Source organism: Thunnus maccoyii, chromosome 16, assembly GCF_910596095.1.
Source record: "Thunnus maccoyii chromosome 16, fThuMac1.1, whole genome shotgun sequence".
In the NCBI taxonomy this organism is placed as follows: domain Eukaryota; kingdom Metazoa; phylum Chordata; class Actinopteri; order Scombriformes; family Scombridae; genus Thunnus; species Thunnus maccoyii.
In genome coordinates this window covers 15292026-15311614 of record NC_056548.1, presented here as the reverse complement: position 1 = coordinate 15311614, position 19589 = coordinate 15292026, and the positions used below count along the sequence as shown (strand labels likewise).

The 19589-nt window shown below is 40.5% G+C and overlaps 3 protein-coding genes across 3 annotated transcripts in view; 1 reads left to right on the top strand and 2 right to left on the bottom strand.

Annotated features, from left to right (window-relative positions):
- The window catches only part of rnf144aa (ring finger protein 144aa), a 33101-nt gene extending 23488 nt beyond the window's left edge, over positions 1 to 9613 (bottom strand). The window contains exon 1 of the mRNA XM_042387797.1: positions 9533 to 9613. The gene's annotated coding sequence lies outside the window, so the exon portion shown is untranslated. The remainder of the gene's footprint in view (positions 1 to 9532) is intronic.
- A 618-nt stretch (positions 9614 to 10231) lies between these two features.
- rsad2 (radical S-adenosyl methionine domain containing 2) lies at positions 10232 to 14242 on the bottom strand. Its single transcript, XM_042387789.1, has 6 exons — positions 13518 to 14242; positions 13270 to 13431; positions 12840 to 13069; positions 12593 to 12742; positions 12285 to 12317; positions 10232 to 11930 (listed from the first exon to the last, which is right to left on the bottom strand). The coding sequence occupies exons 1-6, from the start codon at positions 13837 to 13839 to the stop codon at positions 11766 to 11768; spliced, it is 1062 nt and encodes a 353-aa protein (XP_042243723.1). The 5' UTR covers positions 13840 to 14242; the 3' UTR covers positions 10232 to 11765.
- Positions 14243 to 14598: 356 nt separating this feature from the next.
- Positions 14599 to 18808, top strand: cmpk2 (cytidine monophosphate (UMP-CMP) kinase 2, mitochondrial). The gene is made up of 5 exons (XM_042387788.1): positions 14599 to 15288; positions 15561 to 15675; positions 16080 to 16281; positions 16488 to 16721; positions 18025 to 18808. The coding sequence occupies exons 1-5, from the start codon at positions 14698 to 14700 to the stop codon at positions 18143 to 18145; spliced, it is 1263 nt and encodes a 420-aa protein (XP_042243722.1). The 5' UTR covers positions 14599 to 14697; the 3' UTR covers positions 18146 to 18808.
- Positions 18809 to 19589: the final 781 nt, after the last annotated feature.

Below are 19589 nucleotides of genomic sequence, written 5' to 3'. Positions count from 1 at the left end.
TCTATATAGGCCTTAGGTTTAAAAGTTATACCATGCATAGAACATAACCTACATAACCCGGGTGTCCGCCTGTGTTATTCTCTTAATCAACTGTCAACTAATCCACATTCACATTCAGTACCCAAAGCACACACACACACACAGATACTGGGACTTTATTTTTGGACAGCTCAGTTGCTGAATGTGAAAGGTGACATGGAGGGACAGCGGTTGGGGACAGTCGCCGTCTGTCCTTGACATGGAGGAGGGGCAGGGGGACACTAAGAGGGTTGCTAAGAGTGGTGATAGGCCCAGTTTTTCCATGCCCTGAGGAGTTACACAATCACCCAGATGTATTTTAGCATTGTGAGTGGTGCGGAGAAGCTGTGTGCGTGTGTGTGTGTGTGTGTACGTGCTTTTCGTGATGCCTTGCAAGTCAAAGTCCGTTTTTGCTGTTTAGGACAGACAGACACTGACAGTGGTCATGCATCGGGTATGTAGGGCAAAAGACTGTAGCCTCATGTCTACTTGATCTCTTGCCATTTTCTCTGCTGCAATGCAAGATAAATATCCTCTTTCTATGCGGGGTACACAGTAACTGCAAGAACTGTGAGCAGTCTGCTTGGGCTGGTTTGTGTTTGCTTTATATGCTGGTTGTGTTTGTTGATAATGACAAAAACAGAACAGGCTGAAGAACAGCTAACTGATGTTTGTGTCTCAGTAATGCTAAACAAATTTATTCTGATCTAGCAAACCCAGTCTCATCCTTGTCTTCACAACTGCCGCTACTACTCTCTATCAAAAAATGAATGAGAAATGTAAACACGATTACTTTAAGGTGTATGATGAATGGAAGACGTTGCTTTCTAGTGTTGCTGCAGTGCTACAACAATGACATAAATCCTGCACTAAGCTATAAATCAACCCCTATACCCTTGGAGTCTACAGAATAATCACTACACCACTAGTACAGAGAAGCATAGTGCAGTCTCTAGGGTCAGTTTATACTTTTTCAGCATTTCACTGAGCAGTACAGAGTCTGTGTAACAAAGGCCACACTCCATAAAAGGGTCCCAGGAAGGTCAAAAAAAATGACCAAAAATCTGCTATTTTCAACAGTGTCAACAGGGAGAGGAAACTCTGAGCTCTGCGAACCCAGCAGTGCTACCACATTTAAAATAAACACTGTCTGTCAGCAAAGACAACAGTCTCACAGCATTAATGCCGCCCGTTTGTACAAACTATAAAGCTGCCCCGAGAGAAAGGAGAGAAGCAAGTAAGAACAAAAGAAATGAGTGTACGATGGGGCAAAAAAAGAAAAGGGAAGGAAGGAAGATGGGGAAGGACACGCCAAGAGATGATGTAAAAAAAAAAAAAAGTGCGAAGAGTGAAATGGAACAAAAAAAGACATGGGAACAACAGAGAGTAAGAAGATGGGAGGAAAAGTAAAAAAAATAATGTGAAATTGTAATTAAAAAAGGACTATTTTCCACACTCCCGTAAGCATCGTAAGTGGACCATTAGGCAAATAAGCTGAGGCTCTAGCATTACTTAATGACGGAGTGTAAATATTCATGAGATTCAGCAGCATTTTAAATGCTCTGTACGTGTTCCCTTAAGTTGTAAATGGGTCTACACTGTCTGGACCTGAGATGAGAGGCACTTTTAAGTAAAGCTCTCAGATTGCTAGTAAGCTTTTCGGAATGTTTTTTCACCTGAACGAGATAATGTCCACACTCCGAAATCCCCTCTCAGTACCTGGAGGAAAGAGAAAGCACAACAACACACTGCTGTTCTGATTACACAAGATATGAAAGCACACTAAGACTCAATGACATGATGGTGAGCAACATGCACAGAGCAAAACATTCAGAGTAGAGGATGAAGCAAGACGCAATTCTTCCCCACAAAGTCTTATTGTCCGGGGCGACAACATGCTCAGACTGTACCGAACGAGCGTGACAACATACAGTTCTCTACAACACAAAGGATAATAAAGAACATAAAAAAAAAACAAGATAAGACAGCTAGAAGAGTGTCCTGTTTGAGACCGCGGCAAAAGGCGTAGCTTTCCAATTCCACAAGTGCTTACAACAAGGCTCTAAGCAGCAATATTAGGCTTGCTCTCCCCCTCCAAAAAGCCATCCCAGCTCACATTAGCGTCTAAGAAGCTAAGTGAAGACGACAGGCATGCCACACTGAGCCTATTTCTATTGACAGATGCAGAGAGCCCGAGCACAGGGTCGACTTTGCTGGCAATCTGTTGTCTCTCACTGCTCTACAGCTTCAGTCATTATGTGTACATGTGCACCATAACCAGATTACAGTCACAATCAGATTAAACTCTCAGGTCATAATTGTGGACAAACTTGAATCTTACCTGTATTTATAGAAGCAAAATCCCAGATTTTTTTGGGTGCACGATGTTAGAAAAATGTATTTTCTAACATTATGTGACAGATCGGTTGGCTATTAACATGTTTTTGGACTCAGTCGTTCTCTCATTTGTGTTATCATGGGAGGCTACTTTCAGTTTGTCATTGAAGATAGCTTCATGTATCCATCCAGTTCCTTTTGTAATCCCATCCAAAAACAGAATTCAACAAAAATAAACTGGCAAATATTGCTGTTTCAGAACTCGCTTGATTTAGTTGGTTTATGTTCTCAATTCAGTGAAGTATTTATTGTGATTTTGCTGCCAGCTTGTTTTTTTTCCTACTTTCAGTTTGTCTTTGAAGAAAGCCTCATTAGAATTCCCCGCAAATTACCATCTAAAACAAAGTGGGAGATAAATACCGCAGTGAAACCCACAGTGATGGCTGACTAGATTTACTAAATGGACTCCAGTCTTTTTTGTAAAAAAAAAAAAAAAAAAAAAAAAAAAAAAAGTTTACCACCAACCACACAGCAAACTCACACAAGGTCACACCCTCCCAGAGCAGAAGCTGAAAACCAACAAATAAGAGCTGTATTCACAAGCTGTCTGCCAGTGAGATAATTGGTGAACACACTCGAGTGAACTTCTGGTAATGTTTCTGAGACAAAAAGAAGATGCCTTATGACTGTTCGCCCAACAACTACTCCTTAAAGACAGTTAACTGTGAATGTTTCTCTTTTAAAAAAAAAAAAAGTCAAATGTTCTTTTTTCACTTGTTAAATTTGCACTTATGTAAGTTGAATTACCACCACTGCTATCCATGCTGCTGTTGGAATAAAAAAAAGAAAAATCTACTTAAATTGATAAATTCATGACTAATAAATTTGGTTGTGCTTACTTACTTCCCACCTTTATCTGACTACGATAATAAACTGGTTAAGATGTTTGAAACATGAATATTACATTGGCAGGAGACTCGCTTCTGTGTTTACACTGCCTTGTCAGTTTGACACTATGAGATTAGTGAACTAATAACACAGTCTGTCTTCATAAAATAAAAAGGATATGAAAACCAATACAACAGTGTGGCTCTTTCATCTGTTTACAGTACATTTTTGGGATTTAGACTTGGCTTGGAGGCATAATAAGCTATATCAGACATTGACTACACAGAGATTTGAAGTTAAATTAAATTGTTAATGTTGTTGTTGTTACTGTAATCATAAAAAGAAATGGCAGGACTATTCTGTGTGTCTGCCAGATCCTTTCAGACTACATCAGTTTCACCAGACACATAAACACACACACAAGCCACCCTGGGGATAAATTCACTATGCAACAATACTAACTGTTGCTATACATGTAGAGGCTGGAGGGACTTGCTGCAAGATCTGCAGTAAGCTTTCATAACACTATGTGTCATTTCACCTTAACTTTTAAAAAGCGACTGCGCAGTACTGAGACACTTCAACCGCAGCATATCATAGCAACAGTTTGATCCTTTTATTGAAATGAACTGTGATGAGAACACTCCATAGATAGCGCTAAACTAACTAGCGTGACAGCTGCACAGTGAGGACTCCTGTCACTCCACTGGACAACGCAGTTTTCATGGTCACAGGAGGAGAGAGACACTCCAACAGAGAGGCACTCAGGGACTTAATCTGTGTGGTATGGTGGCACTCTCACCAGCAGCGGGCTAAACAATTCACAAGCAATTTCAGTAATTGCTGAGTTAGGGTCATGCTGAAAAAACATAAGAGTATAGATTGAAGAATTTTAAAATGTTGTGTGTCATTCCAGGATCTCACTCGACCGGTTTGGCTTCCCTGTTCATTGCAGTCTCTCGGTGGATAAGATACTTTGACGTATCATCTACCCTTGCAGGATTTCTCACATATTATACACCGCAGCACAACAGCGCATTCTGTCTCACACTTTTTTTTTTTCCTGCCTGCCAGCCTTCATTCTTGCTGTTGGCCAGCTGCTGCCTTGTAAAGCAAACCCAGACTCTTAGTCCCACTGCAGAAGAATAGCAAAGGAGGAAGCCAAAAAACTACCTTAGGAAATGCACTAACATCCTGTTGTTGGGTTTGTTGCAGATACACAAAGGACGTAAACCCTCTCAAAGTGGGGAGAGGAAACACTACAAAAGGCGTATGTCTCTGTGTGACTTTACATATCAATAGCGTGGTGGGGGGGGGGAGAAGAGACGCCGCTGTGCTGACACATTTCGAAAGAATGCTTTGAGCAGTGATTACATTTAACAATTCATCTATCTCTTTGGTGACACTACAGTGCATGAGTATTGATTTGGTAGCATGTAGAGCTGAAACAATTAGTAGATTAATTGATTAGTTGATCAACAGAAAAATAATAGACTATTTTAATAACTGATTAATCACTTAGTCATTTTTCCAAGCAAGAAAGGAACATGCTACACATTCTCAGGTTCCAGCATCTCAAAATGATTTGCTGCTTCTCTTTGTCATATATATACATCCACACTAACCTGAATATCTTTTGGTTTTGGACCTTTTGTCAAACATTTGAAGACATCACCTAGGACTCACCTCAGAAGTTGCAATTGCAATCTCCAGACAGCTGGTGTACTGTATAGGTAGAGGTACACTCACGGTCAGGGTTGGGATGTAATAGATTATACTAGTGGGATATCAGACAATGGTATGCAAGGGAGGAAACTGTTATCAGAATGACTGATAAAACTACTTTCAGATAACCTGACAGAGCTGGAGTCTCATTATCCTTTAGGGCTCTGACACAGCAGGTCAAACTCAAAAAAAAACTAGGATTAAAAACTTTGGCATTGCCTCATGTCTTCTGATATAAGTTGCACTTGAACACACCAGTAGCTACGTCTAATATACTGATGTACAGTAGGTTCATATGCAGTCTACACACATACACACACACATCATTACAGCCAATTATTTTCACACCGCTTAAATCTTCTGTTTAGTTTATAAAAAAAAAAAGTTATGGCTGCTGCTTCACTGGGAATTAAAAGCATCTCCAGTGTAAGAAAGGACTGTTATTGTGTTCCAAGTATTAGTCAAGCCCTTCCAAAGGGAGACAAAGTGCCAGCAAGAAAGTTTAGATTTTAGTAGCATATGCCCAAAAAATGAGAACACGCCAAGTCGTAATGTGATCAGATCTGTCGTACTGTGCATAGTCACTGTGCCGTTCATCACTTTCCTTCCCCCAGTGGCATTAGCTCGTGCTTTATGCCACGCCAGGATGCACTAGCTTTTGGCTCACTGCTGGCACTCCCAAATCCCGTCCTACCTCCTGACTCATCTGCTTCTACTTCAGTTAGTGATTTCCAGCCTTTCCGAGAATTATTTTCAGCAGAGTACGAGCCTGGACGTGTTGTATTCTGCTGTTTCTATGTGTAGGCGGAAAGCATCAGCAATAGAGACAGACATAGTAAGAGCAAAGGGTTGGCTTATTCCCAGTTGAGCTGAAGTGTGAGTTGTACTCCTTTATGAACATGAAACATGATTTGTTGTTGAATTGGACTATAGTCTACTGAGGCTACTGTAGGTGGGAAAATGTATATCTCCTCCTACAAAATATTTTTCTCTGATTTTATTCCAAATTAGTAACTTTGGAAAGAGTATCTGGCACTGTGAGTGTGTGGGGGGGGGACACAAAAATCTAAACTTGTAAAGCTCAATTTTAGCTGCACTGGAAATATCTCAACATAATGATGTTACATCATCTATATTTGGGGCCCTTTTTTTCTGCTGGAGTCGGTAAAATCTTCCACAAAATAAAAAGTGGTTCCAGAATTGCAGTGACAGCTGTTTGTGGCCCTCATTAGGCAGTTCTTGTGTACCGGAAGTGTGGATGTAGCTGCGGCATCGCTGCTCGAAAACAGCTCAACAATTAATTTGACGTTTTTTGAATATCTGCTTCCTATAACAGAAGAAATTACTCTTTTCATTGTTCGAAGAAGATAAACACATAATTGTGAACTCATAGGCACTCATAGGATGTTCAACTGGAGCTGAAGTTCTTTTTTTTTTTCCTTTGTCTAAAATGACTTCGGCTCACTGTTTGTTTGTGTGGGGCTGATTTAACCCCGAGGGCTTGCTGCAATTTACACATTCCTGAAATGCTAAATCTTGGAAAGTGTCAGACGGTCAACAGAATCTGCTGTGAATTTATTACGTAACAGTCTCTCGCTTTACGAGCCCTACCTGTCTGAGAGAATGGCGCCCTCGGGAACGGTTCAAAACGCCGAGCAGCCGTCTGCGAGAAGCGAGGCGCACAAGAGCATCACATAATGTTCTCATCACAATCCCTTTCTCATCCCAGTGCAATCCTAACTGGCTGAATGCGAACAATAACGCACAGAGCTAAAGCGCTAATTGAGCAATGAACATCATTTTCAGGAGCTATTAAGAACTCAAGTGATTGCATTGTTGACTGTCTATTGTCTACATGCTACCCTTCCACTCCTCAACACCTCTCCTCCCTCCACTCCACACACACACACACACACACACAAAAACACACAGACGGTTCACCTGGAAACTGGCACCACCCTGAACATTCACTCAAAACACCCTGCATTTAGGCTGTTGCATAATCTTTGGCAGCCTGACTGCATAAGAGGCAGAATACAACCCCTGAAGTCAGATTACAGCTAAATGACTTCGCTAGACGTATAAATGTTACTAGAAGAACAGAGTGATTCAACAAAAGCACACTGCGGTACTGTACCGCATGCGTGTCTTTGGAAATGCCAGTTACTTAACCACGGAAGTTTTACAATCGGTGTCCTCCTGCCCTCACAGACTCCATTTAACAGGTAACTGGTATCTGAATGAACAGTAATCCAGCTTTAATTACTGGGAAAATTTAAGTGGAGCAAGTGTCACATTTCTAGATCAAGTCTGTCTCAGGATGTCTAATCTCCTTACCGTTAGGTCCCGCTGTGTGATCTAGAGCTGACCAGAGTTATAACTCTTACATAGACAGATAACCTATTCAGGATGTGGAAATTTACCTCAGACTGAATCAGAGTTTATTTTCCAGGCACATTTTTGTGGTTATGCAAGAATGTTAAAATGACACTCAACAAAACTAAGAATCAGAAAGTATTACAGTATATGCAGCAGGCAAAACGATATTAGTTACTATCTAAATCTATTATTTTTTTCCCATATATTGCTTATAATCATGCTGTAAACTCCATATCTAATATATCTAATATTGTTGAAAGATTGCTTAAAAAGGCCCAACCCAAAGCTGAGTCAATGTAAAACAAATCCAGTGACGGATTTTCCTGCGCAATCAAAATATCTGTTAGGTCAACTAAAATGCCTTTTCATCACCTTCACAATAACATATTTAGCAGAGATTGAAAAACGCAGCAGTGATATTTTTCAGAAGGACAAACAGACCCATGAAAGGCTTAGATAAACATACTGAGAGATGACCTGAGCTGTTTGAGGCTAACACAGCACACCAAAACAATCACAGCTCCTTCTGAAAGTCCATGTGTCTTATACATGGAATGGTACACGTAGTTCTGGGCGTCGTAACCTCATTCCTTCTCACTCTTTCGGTAAACTCATCTCTGCTTTCCTCTGGGAAAGGGCAGACAGCTGCTGGTCACTCTGAGTAATGTGTTACTGTTTTGTACCAACAGTCCTTCTCTTGTTTTGAACAAATCCTGAGACAGTGGGATCAGCTTGATGCATTTACTCCCCCGGTGGGAAAAGGGGGCACTTTCAAGAACAAATTTTCAAGAATGGAAAAAAAGAAGCATGTCTGTGAAATTCCACGTCAAAGACACATTCCCTAAATGTGTGTTTGTGAGGGGAAGAGTAAGCGTGTGTTTCAGTGTGTATAGCTCCTGTAATATGGCTAGATGCATGAAACTGGAGAGAGAATCAATAGCACACAATGAGAGGGATCTTAAAAGCCATAGTTTATAACAGGATGGACCATGTACGTAGAATGTATTTCACAGGAACAAAACCAGGCACTTAAACACAACATATTGACTTATTATGGACATAATGTCTTTACACTAGGGCTGGGCAATATGGACAAAATCAAATATCACAATATTTTTGACCAAATACCTGACTCTGACTATTGGTGCTTTCACAAAATATTTACACAAAGAGATTTTTGATAAATAGTCATCTGTAATGAGGGTATAATGACTAAGTGGGTAAAGGCAAATAATAGACCAGCTGGAACAGTCTGGGGAAGTTGAGAAAATTACATCACTTTACCGTAATGCAGCCTTTAAAACCAGGAAAAGAACACTCATGCCATATCATGATATACAAAATCTAAGACAATATCTGGTCTCATACCACGATATCAATATAATATTGATATATTATCCAGCCCTACTTTACGGGATGCTGATATTTGGCTTCATATCTGAGAAAATATGCTCACAGTCTATCTAAGATACAAACATGTCAGCCTACCTGAAGGGACGTAAGGCAGAATCAGAAATGTGAACACAGTGCACAGCTAGCACAGACATTAGAAATAGATTTCATGTACACAGCCTTGGCCAGTGCAGACTGCAGGAATGCTCTGTTTGTCTAGTAGCCTGGTTTCATGCCTATAATCTGACTGCTACCCAAGGGGGACCTGCTGCTTAAAATGGAAATAGCAGGGCACCCAGTGACCTTTCAGGGCTCAGTGGAGCCATCCACTCTGAGCATGTTATGCTTGGAGTTGTGGATACAACACTCTGCAGCTGCTGTATGGCAAAACATGTATGATTTAAGGCTGTGGTGAGGAGCAGATACAGCAAACCTGATTTAAAAAAAAAATCAGCTATAAACGCAGTCAGTGCACACACACACACACATATGAAAACCTTACTGATGTCATCCTGAAGAAGCTACCTGCAGCCAATGCTTTGTCATCTACCACTATAACTGTTTACTCCAAAAATAGCCCAGCAAAGAGTTAAAGGCTTCACAATTAGACTTAAGAAGACTCATCTGACATCCGTTATGGTCGGCTGGCAGTGATATAAGCACAGGATATCTTGCTGTGAAAATGAGGAAATGGCGAAAACATGCGACAGCAGTTAATAATCGAGAGTGACAGATCATAAGCCAGAACGGCTCCCACTATATTATTACACTGAACAAAAGCACCAAATCTTACCTGGCTTTCTGAGATAACGCCGTCTTGATTGGTGTAACCTCAGGAAAGGTTGAAAAGATGATCTCCTGAATTGGATTAACGAAGAGGCGGCCAACCAGTCAGTCAGACGGAGGAGGGGGATATCTCAGAAGGGGTGATGCCCATGTTCATTTATGTGTCCCTCCAACGTCGGGGTGGAAACATTTGACCCGCTACTGTCGCCTACAGCGCCTGTAATCAGGCCCCGGTGAGACTCTAATAGCAACAACCATCAGCGAAAAAACAAAACAGAAAGAAAAAAAATAAGCAAACCAGAGGGAAGCATAAGCTGCAGCTGCCACTCTGCTATTTGTTGAGGGTTGTTTCTACACCGGAACAGCGGTCTACTCTCGGTTACTGAAGAGTGCGCAACGTCCAGCCGTCACCCTGTTACACAAATCCTGCGATATGCAATAGGCTTGTCTTGTTGCAAAGAAATCCGGGGGCGGTGTATTTACCTCTTCGCGGTTCCTGCTGCCGTGCTCGGTAGGAAATCAGCTGCTTCGTACTGGAGGGACGCCATTTGTTCCGTGAGAGGCTTCCCGTCTCCTGTCCTGCGCTGCCGCTTAGAGGAGAGCTCTGCACGAACAGCTTCTCACAACCGAGAGTGCCCCCTGCTGGCAAAACACCGCAATAGACTGTTTCTAACAGAGCTTTCCCCTAGTGGCGTATATGTTACGAATATCACACTATTACGATGTTCATTTTGTAAATGTTGTATGATAGGTTATTTGTTAAAAAGAGGTCAGTGTTCAGTATCAAGGTAGTTTTTTTTTATAGTACATGTACTGTCATGATATATTAGCACTTGATTCAATCATTCACTCCACCTTTCTCTCTCTCTCTTCTCTCCTTTTCACAAACACACACTAACACAGTCTGTGTCTGTGAATACTCATTGTCAAAGTCTTACAATTATCATTATTTTTTTAGCCATGCAGATAGTTTGCAGATGCTGTATGTGTCCAGGTTTTGAAATCCTGGACAAATAAGGTCAATACAACTAATCATGGTCCCTGAATCTGAATACAATTCTCATTTGAACTATTTCTACCAAATGAATGCTGCTGTTGAATATCAGAATCAGCTTTATTGGCAAAAAATACAAGGATTCTGGTTTCTAGTGGTTCTCAGTGTTCTTACACATGACAGTTCTTCAGGAAGATACACAAGAAGAACCAAGCTGAAGAAAGACAAACATAAACATATAAAATTATAATGTACACGCGAGAACATTTTCACTATAAGTTTTCAATGTGAGCAACAAAAACTAAATTCCATTCAGCTCCATTTATTGGCGTGGAGGCAGAAATGTCAGAGAATGACATTTTGAAAAACTGAGCAAATAAAAGAATAAAAGGGTTCTAGGGTAAAAGCCTTGTTAAATGTGGTCTATATCCTCATGTGAACACATTTTAAGCTCTTTATCAAAATGTTTTTACAGTCTCCATATAATATTAATTCACCATACAAAACTAATGCAGGTTACCCTTGTGGTTGAACAGCTGGGTTGCTACAACAAACTTAGACCTGTCCTCAGCTAACAAATGACAAGACAGGCCAGTCATCTCAGTTCAGTCAGGATAAAATGTCCACATCATGCATGACCCATGGCAACTGTGGGGTGATACACTGATACACACCAGACTCATGAAAGGTAGATTATATCTCACATACCTAGAGAATAAAAAGGTTAAAGTTCGCTTCCGTTGTCCAGTCATCAATGGCCTTTGATCAACTTACTTTACTGGCATCATGCATGTAAGTGCAAAAGCCAATGTGGCCAGTTTCAGTAATAAAGTGTTCATGAGCAAAATTATGTTGTATTTGTTTAACTAAAAGATCATGTGATGTATAATGTATTTTTTGCACATAGCTGTTAATGGTCGTGATGGGAGAAAGTGACTTAACTGTGTTGTGAATGACAAAATAAAAAATAACAAAATAAAATAAAACAATTTCAACAAAGTTTTTTAAAAAAATCTAAAATATATTTATTTTTTTAAAATTATTTATATATTTTAGCCACAAGCTTCAGTCAGTGCAAAGAAACATAATATTCAATAAAAACAGGAAAGTGCAAAACATTTTGATGAATTTAAATCTATGCATTTATACTTGAACAAGTTGTAAAAGTAACAGACATAATTCATGCTGCACAAATTATGAGTGCAATAGCAACAAAGGTAGATCAAAATCCTTCAGTTGTAAAATTTCACCACTCCAGCTTCATGTCGGCTTTGCTCCAAACATATTTCCCTCCTCTCTTGAGAAACATTTTCTCATCAAAGCCACTAAAGGTAATGGCCTCCTTCACGCCAACATCAAGGATGGACTTGGATGGGTCCTTTCTACCCTCTCGACAGTCCAGGAAACGCATCTGAAAAAAATAAAGAGTAAATCAGTTTAGGAGTTTCACTGCTCATCACATGAGGTAAGTTACATGTGTATTAAACTGCTTAAAGGCAAATGACGATTTAGATAATTTTTCTTCTCTCAGCTAAACATCTAAAAAACCTGCTAATTTCAATAATCACAATTAAGCCTTTCCACTATGTTCAAGGATTTCAAACAATCACCATTTGATGACTTTTAAGTGCTTTAACTGTTGAAGGAAGTACTTTCACTTTCAATAATTAGTAAATGGCCCACTTGCACTAACAGTTAATCAAAGAAAGACTCCTATGGCATAAAAAATATTATATACTTTTATATATTTATATTATATACTTACATATTCATCCAGGATCAAGTAGGAATTCCTCATCTGTGAAGACAACCAAAATCACAAAATGTTACTTTGATTGTCAAGGGTCCCTTTATTCCCAACATGACATAGGCAATATTAATATCATAGCAATTATCATAGCATAACTTTGATATAAGTATGTATTTCAGTGAGATTTGACTTGCTATCATTTGTTTAGAGATGATATTTGTGAACAATGGTATCTTGAAGTGAAAATGTTGTTAGTGTAGGGACATATGGAGAGAAGATCACTGCTAATAAGGCACCTACTGTAGCTGTTTGTAATCTCATACCTTCTCATTGGACTCAGGAACAAGGCAGGAGACGTTGCTATGTCTATCCAGAAACTCTTGAAACTGTTGGTCACTGATGACGAACCTCTCGGCCTCTCTCAGGGCATCCTCTCCTGCATTCTCGCCGTCAATCAACAGACACTGGAATACCTGAACACAGGAAGTACAGACGAAGAAGATGAGTATATCTGTTGTGACAAAGATACACATAAAACATATACACACACTCTCCTTTTTCCATCCTTACCTTCCAGCGGACAGGCTTAAGTGCGTCGATAAGCTCCGTCATGTCTTCGTCAACATTGAAGGTGTTAATGACAGAGTTGATTTTGAATGCCACTTTATACTGCTGGCACCAATTGCGAATCTTGTAGAGGTTGTCCACATGGCTCTTCCTGCCCTGGGTTCTGCCAATCAGCTGGTTGGTTGATTCATCAAAGCTGTCACAAGAGATGGCCAAGATGTCTAGATAGTCACCTGATAAAGGGAAATAGAAAGAGGTAGAGCATGTTTTTGGAAATCTTGCATAACCTTTTTGAATTGGTGCCAAATGACATCAAAAATATTTTCATATGTTGCCAACAGGTGTGCATTGTGGTAAGAAAAGAGCTACAACACAATTATTGAATGTAATAGTGAATTTGTCTTAAAAATTTGACACTAATTTGGGATGTTACCATATTTCTGGAACCATTTCTCTCTGATCATGCTTCCATTGCTGACGATGCTGACACTTGGTAGCTGGAGGTCCTCTTTACAGTACTGAACCAACTTCCCCAGAAATTCCCCCTTCTCATGCAAGAAGGGCTCTCCTCCAGAGAAGTTAATCTTTTCCATGCCTAAGAAGCAGATACATACATTAAACTGCAAGCAAGAGGTTTGACACAAAATAAAATAACAGAATATACAAATCTGTCAAATTTACCTGAATCCGTCAGAAGTTTCAGACCCCTCTTGGCTTCCTCCAGAGGCAGAACGAAGGACGTTTTTGCAGTATGGAAACAAAATCCACATTTATAATTACACTGGCGTGTAAAATGATAATTGACACTTGTTGGAGTCGTAGCATTTTGGATTTCCTTTTGTTCCAGCTTTTGAGTTAAAACAGGTGAGGTTGTTTCCTTGCGGGCTCCTGCTGTCCAGTAACAAACTTTTGAAAAGACGCTCGAAAAAAAGCAGTGGAGGGTGCTGATGCAGAGCCGCAAAAGCAGCATTGCAGACGCGACTGGAGAAAAAGAGAGATTCATCTTCGGAGTCCTATCACACCTGCTATGTTTGCACTTTGGATGTCGATGTCTTAAATACTGAGCTACAGGGCGCACCTTACATAACTTAGAGATGATGCGAAAACGGTCAGCTGAGCAGTTTCTGTTTACAAACAGCGAAAACGAAACCCAGCTGGTGCGTGGCAGATAAGGCGAGAAGTCCAATCATTACACTGATACAATAATGATAAGAATTGACAATTTAATGGAAACGTTATATGCATTATAGGGGATTGTATGTGTATTAGTGAGATTCCATAAAATGTATAGAAATATATACTTAAATCACCTTTAAAACTTGCACAGAATCAAAGCTGTCAAATGTTTTTAAAAGTTTGTCTGCTAATGTTTATTATTTTGTGTCTGTATCCTTGTGCGTTTTTTTTTTTTTGTTTGTTTTTTTTTACTGTCAGTATAAGACTGTTGTAGTTTTGGTAACCTTTCTGTGCAAGCCTGATTCGTCTCTGTCTTCATAATAATGACTCATTTCATCCCGAGTTTCTTTATTTTATTCCTATATCCGCAATCCATCACCCTTGTTACCTTCCGGGCCCACCTTTTGATCACACCTGATCGATTCATTGCGCTCATGTGAGCACCTGCCACCTGTCAAATTGTCCTACTTCTTTGCTTATTTAAGTATTTTTTTATAAACATAACTTAAGCTCAAACTCCTCCTTCACAGAAGAAAACGCGTTAAGCTTATCTTGCACGTACAGTTGGGGTGTTTTAAGTTTTGTTTTTGCCTGTTTGGCTAAGTTAACTTTCGTTTTCCCTTGCGCCACACCTCGCAGTTAATAGGCTGTCACTTGTCCGGACTGGACTCTGACCAGTAGCCTAATGGCGCGGCGTACGATGGCTGTTCTTCCTCAGTGGTCTTCTCGTATTTTTTCAGTGGAGCAGGAGGGAGCACCTCTCTACTTTGCAATTCAAGAAAAGCACCGGGGAGCTGAAGTGCCACAAGTGTTCAGAAAAGTACTACAGCATGACAAGTGTTACTCTCTCCTTGTGTGCAGCAGCGACAGAGTCCGAAAAGCCAAGTTTTACTGGGAGCTGAAAGACAAATTGTTGAAAGATTTGCCTCCGGAGTGTGATTTGTCTCCCATGTCATCATTTCTGCCAAACGTCAAGGATTCACTCATCAAGGGGTATTTTTTAAAAGATTCATGTGAGAGTTCCTCATCTACAGAGCGACTTCTGCGACGTTTAACGCAGCATGACCCAGTGTTGGTGTGTTCATACTTAAGAGGTGAAGATGGTCGACTGTGGACTCAGCATCTCTGGTCTGACGCAGAGTGCCCAACGATGGAAACGTCCAAGAATTACTATGTGGTACCGTCAGAAGCGCCAGAATATCACCCATCTACTCTCAACATCATCAACTCTGATGTTTTCTACAGTTTCCAGGAGGCCTATGAAGTTTTAAAGAAGGTTCTGATACTCTTGTTATTTAAATTCACATACTTCTTTTACAATTGCATGAACTAAATGTATGAAAACATGCGAGAGCTGGAAAAAATGGCACACTCGTGTGGTAGAAGGTGGTATAGCATTGTGTAACTAGTGTCTCAAAGCAGTTCATTCTTCAATTTATCTACCAGTGCCAGCTGGCCCACAGTAGTGTGTGTGTTCATGTGCACCACAGTCTGTGACTCCCTCCTGCCTCTTCTCACTACAGCAAACTGATTTTGTCTGTTCCGCAGTGTGGTGACATCATCCCAGAGGCAACGTCTGTATTGGAGCTGCTGCCCAGCAGAGTGGAGGCCAGACGTAAACCAGACTTCCCTGTTATTGTCATAGAAGGCCTGGATGCCACAGGTTAATGCCATTACCTCATAAATAAATACATGATCAGCATGATGTATAGATGTCTTGTTAAGGTGATGGCCGGTTGTTCTCTGCTAAAGCCATTATCTGCTAGTGAGCTTCACCTAATGGAATATCATGTATCATGACCTCAGAAAAGTTACATCACTGTGAAAATGGTTTATTGAATAGCTCACTCATCTAATATTCTTTGCAAACCTTATAAAAACTCGACCATGTACATTAGCTATAACTGGAAGTTTTACGTCAGACAACTTTTCATCAGTCACTTTAAACCCTCATTAAATTTAAAATAGAAAAAAAAGACCTTCTATGCTCCACAACTCTTTTTTTGTGTCTGTTCCCTTCTTTGTTTGTGAGGTGAATCTTTTCTCCCTCCCTCTTCCCCATCATAGGTAAGACCACTCTGACGGAGTCTCTGAGGGATACTCTTGGGGCCGCTCTTCTGCGGTCCCCTCCCCAGTGCCTCTCCCCCTGGAGGGCCCACTTTGATCAGGAGCCACCCCTCATCCGCAGGGCCTTCTACGCTCTGGGGAACTACATCACAGCAGAACAAATAGGCCAGGAGGGCATGAAGACACCTGTCATCGTTGACAGGTAAAGGCAGCTGAGATGTCAGAGGTAGAGTGAAGTCTGCCTATTTTGTGACCTTTTTCTCTCTTTTAAGAAGTTGTAAGAGGATAAAGGGGACAATAGAACAACATTCCACAGGGATCTTGGCCTACAATTCAAAATTTAACATCTCTTAGTCTATCTATGAGACTCATCCACCTTTCAATCCTCCATTCATGATCTGTCCCCAGATTCTGGCACAGCACAGCAGCGTATGCCATTGCCACAGCAGTGAGCGGTCCAGTGTGTAACCTTCCAGCAGAGGGTTCGGAAATGTACCGTTGGCCCAGTGACCTGCTCCAGCCCAGCCTGGTGGTCATACTTACCCTGGATCCTGAGGAGAGGAAGAGGAGGCTGAGGGACAGAGGTCAAGAAAAGACTGTAGAGGAGCATAAGCTGGATCACAACCAACTTTTCAGACTCAGGTGAGGTAGTTTGATTACATGTGCATAGAATATCTGTGGAATACGTACAAGTTCTAGTTTACAAGTGTAACATTTAACATTTAAAATATTAACATTACTTTTCCCGAAAAAAGAAAGATTCTCCTGAAGTTCATTTTAATAATTTCCCATCCAAAGTAATTACCAGAGTTATATGACTTATTCTGGTTTGCTGAAAGACATGCCTACTGATTTTTTTGCCCTGTGAACAACTATCTCATCAAAATGTTCCATTTACACAAGAAAGACTTAAAGACTTACATGATATACAATGAAAGCCTAACTAATTTGTTAAGATGGACATTTAGTCTTTAATCCACAATCACAAATGACTACTGCATAGTAGGTGTATATTGTAACGTAAATAAAGCTTTCATAAAATAGATGTATCTGGGATGGTATTATGATTACATTCTGTAAATCTGACAGAAATACTGTATTACAGTACTACTGTACAGTATGTTACCCAGAATTCAATTCAATTCAGTTCAATTCAGTTTTATTTATAGAGTGCCAAATCACAACAGAAGTTATCTCGTGGCACTTTTCACATAGAGCAGGTCAGAATATGTAATAACAGACAAAGAAAAAGTCAACACATTTTACTATGTAACATGTGTGGAGATTTATATAGTCTTTGATGAAAAAAACTTCTCTCTGAGTGTGAAAACATGAAACCACAGATGGTGGTACAAACTGTACCAAACGTTTCACTGACTCAGGTCAGTTCAGTCTGAGTCTGATCCATCAAACACTTAACAATCAATTACTGTCCCGTGGGGGAAGCAGCTGATGAGAAAGAACAGGTGATTAGTTGCTGAGCTGTTGTGCTCCATTAAGCTGGTCAAAACTCACAGGCACTGCCGGGCCAGTTAGTCGCTACGCAGACAGGTCGATGGCTACCTTCATTCATCCTCTATCCTGACAGAATGGCCTTTCCACACGGGACAGCCAGATGTTGGGCCAGCAGAATTAGAAAATGGAGGGAGTTGACGGCCCCTGAGAGAGTGAGAGATTCTGTGGACTTGGTCAATCACTATCACAAGGACTATTCTTCATTTGTCTCAGGAAATGGCTGCGCTCGGGGCCATCTGTGTTTCTTTTCTCATATATATTTCTCAGATGTTATGCAATTCATCACTGTCCTAGCTGTTCACCAAAACTGCAAACAGTTAAAATACTCAAATATCCAGAAACAGATTAATAAATGTAAAGTGTCATTTGCTGTGTTTATATGTGTATTTTCTTCATTTGTTGACCATTGTGTTTGTGCATGTCTCCTCAGGGTGGAGGAGGCTTACCGGAGGATCAGTGGCCCAGCTTGCGTCACTGTGGATGCTAGTCCTCCTGCAGACCAAGTGCTCCAACAAGTGCTGCTTTTAATTAGGGGCAAATGCCACTTGTAAACAGTTCTCCATCTCCCCTGCTGGCAGCCAAGCATCAAGTGGACGCAGTACCTCTTTTCACCACTGGGTGCCAGTAAGGTGATGTGAATGTGATAATAGGAGGGCTGGTGGCCAGATTGGAGTGTGGAGAGGAGATCCTACTCAGAATGAGTAAAGGTTTAATGGCCAGGGGCCAGAACCGCATGCTACAATCAGTAATACATATTCATGTAGACACACATACATGTGCAGATTCTGAGACACACACACACACACACACACACACACATACACACACACAACAATTGTGCAGAAGAAGTGTGCATTTAACTGCTGTGAGCTCTTAGAAATCAGATACAGTGTAGCTGCACTTATTGACAGCTACTTGTATTTGGACTAACAAAGACGAAATGAGTAGACATTTAAAACATTTATACAGTATAAGCACTTCAGAATCAAATTTACATTCAGATAACAGTTAGGTTGTTTAAAATTAAAACTAAATGACAGTAAATGTGTGGTTGCGATCTCTCCTTAACTCCTTATGTCTTACATAAGCCTATATGAAGTTGGTTATTCATATGTACCAGTATATCTGTTGCTTGTGTAAGTTTGTATGAACTTTCTGTGAACACATTTTTTTTGCATTTTACCAATAAACAGTCCTTTTTGCAGTGCACTGTACATGGCAGTTCCCTTTAGTTCAACTGTATGATATCGACACAAATGATGCCACTTGTATTGATAACCTCTGCGGCTTGCAGTGGAGTTATAGAGTACGCTGAGAACATATAGTGCTATTTGTACTTGATGTTCTCATGGGCACAGGCACATCTACTTGTATAAACACACACAGAAGCGTGCACATTTACTAAGAGCATATACTGTATCTCATTTATATAGGGAGGAAGTGTATATTTGGCCTATGTGATGGGAAGATTAATTGGGGGTTTTAGTAATTATGAGCTTGGCAAAGCTGCGGGCTGGAGAAGACAGAGTGACCCATCTCTTTTACTGTGATGCATCAGCAGCGCGCCAACCACTGCAGACCCTATTCATATGGCAATTAATGGAGCGCTGTATATCAATGTCATTCCAATGCTCCCCCACATAAGCGCATGGATTACTCCTACTACCAATTACAGCAATCCAATGTTTTACTGAGTGGAGAGGTGCTGTGGATGCAAATCTTAGCATCACATGTAATCACATAAACTAAAATAAGGTGTCATTATGTTTATGGAGTATGGATTCCTGCATGAGGTAAGTATCTCAGAACAGTTTACTGAATTCATAAACTCTCAGCTGCCTAGCGACGTTATAGATGTGCTATATGACACAAAATGAATGTAGCTCAAACCTGTGTGGAATTTTGATTGCTATTAACACCGTAGCCTCTGTCTCAAGAGAGGCCAGAATTTATGAAGTAGGAGAGCAAAGCAATTAGGCTTTATGCCATACATCA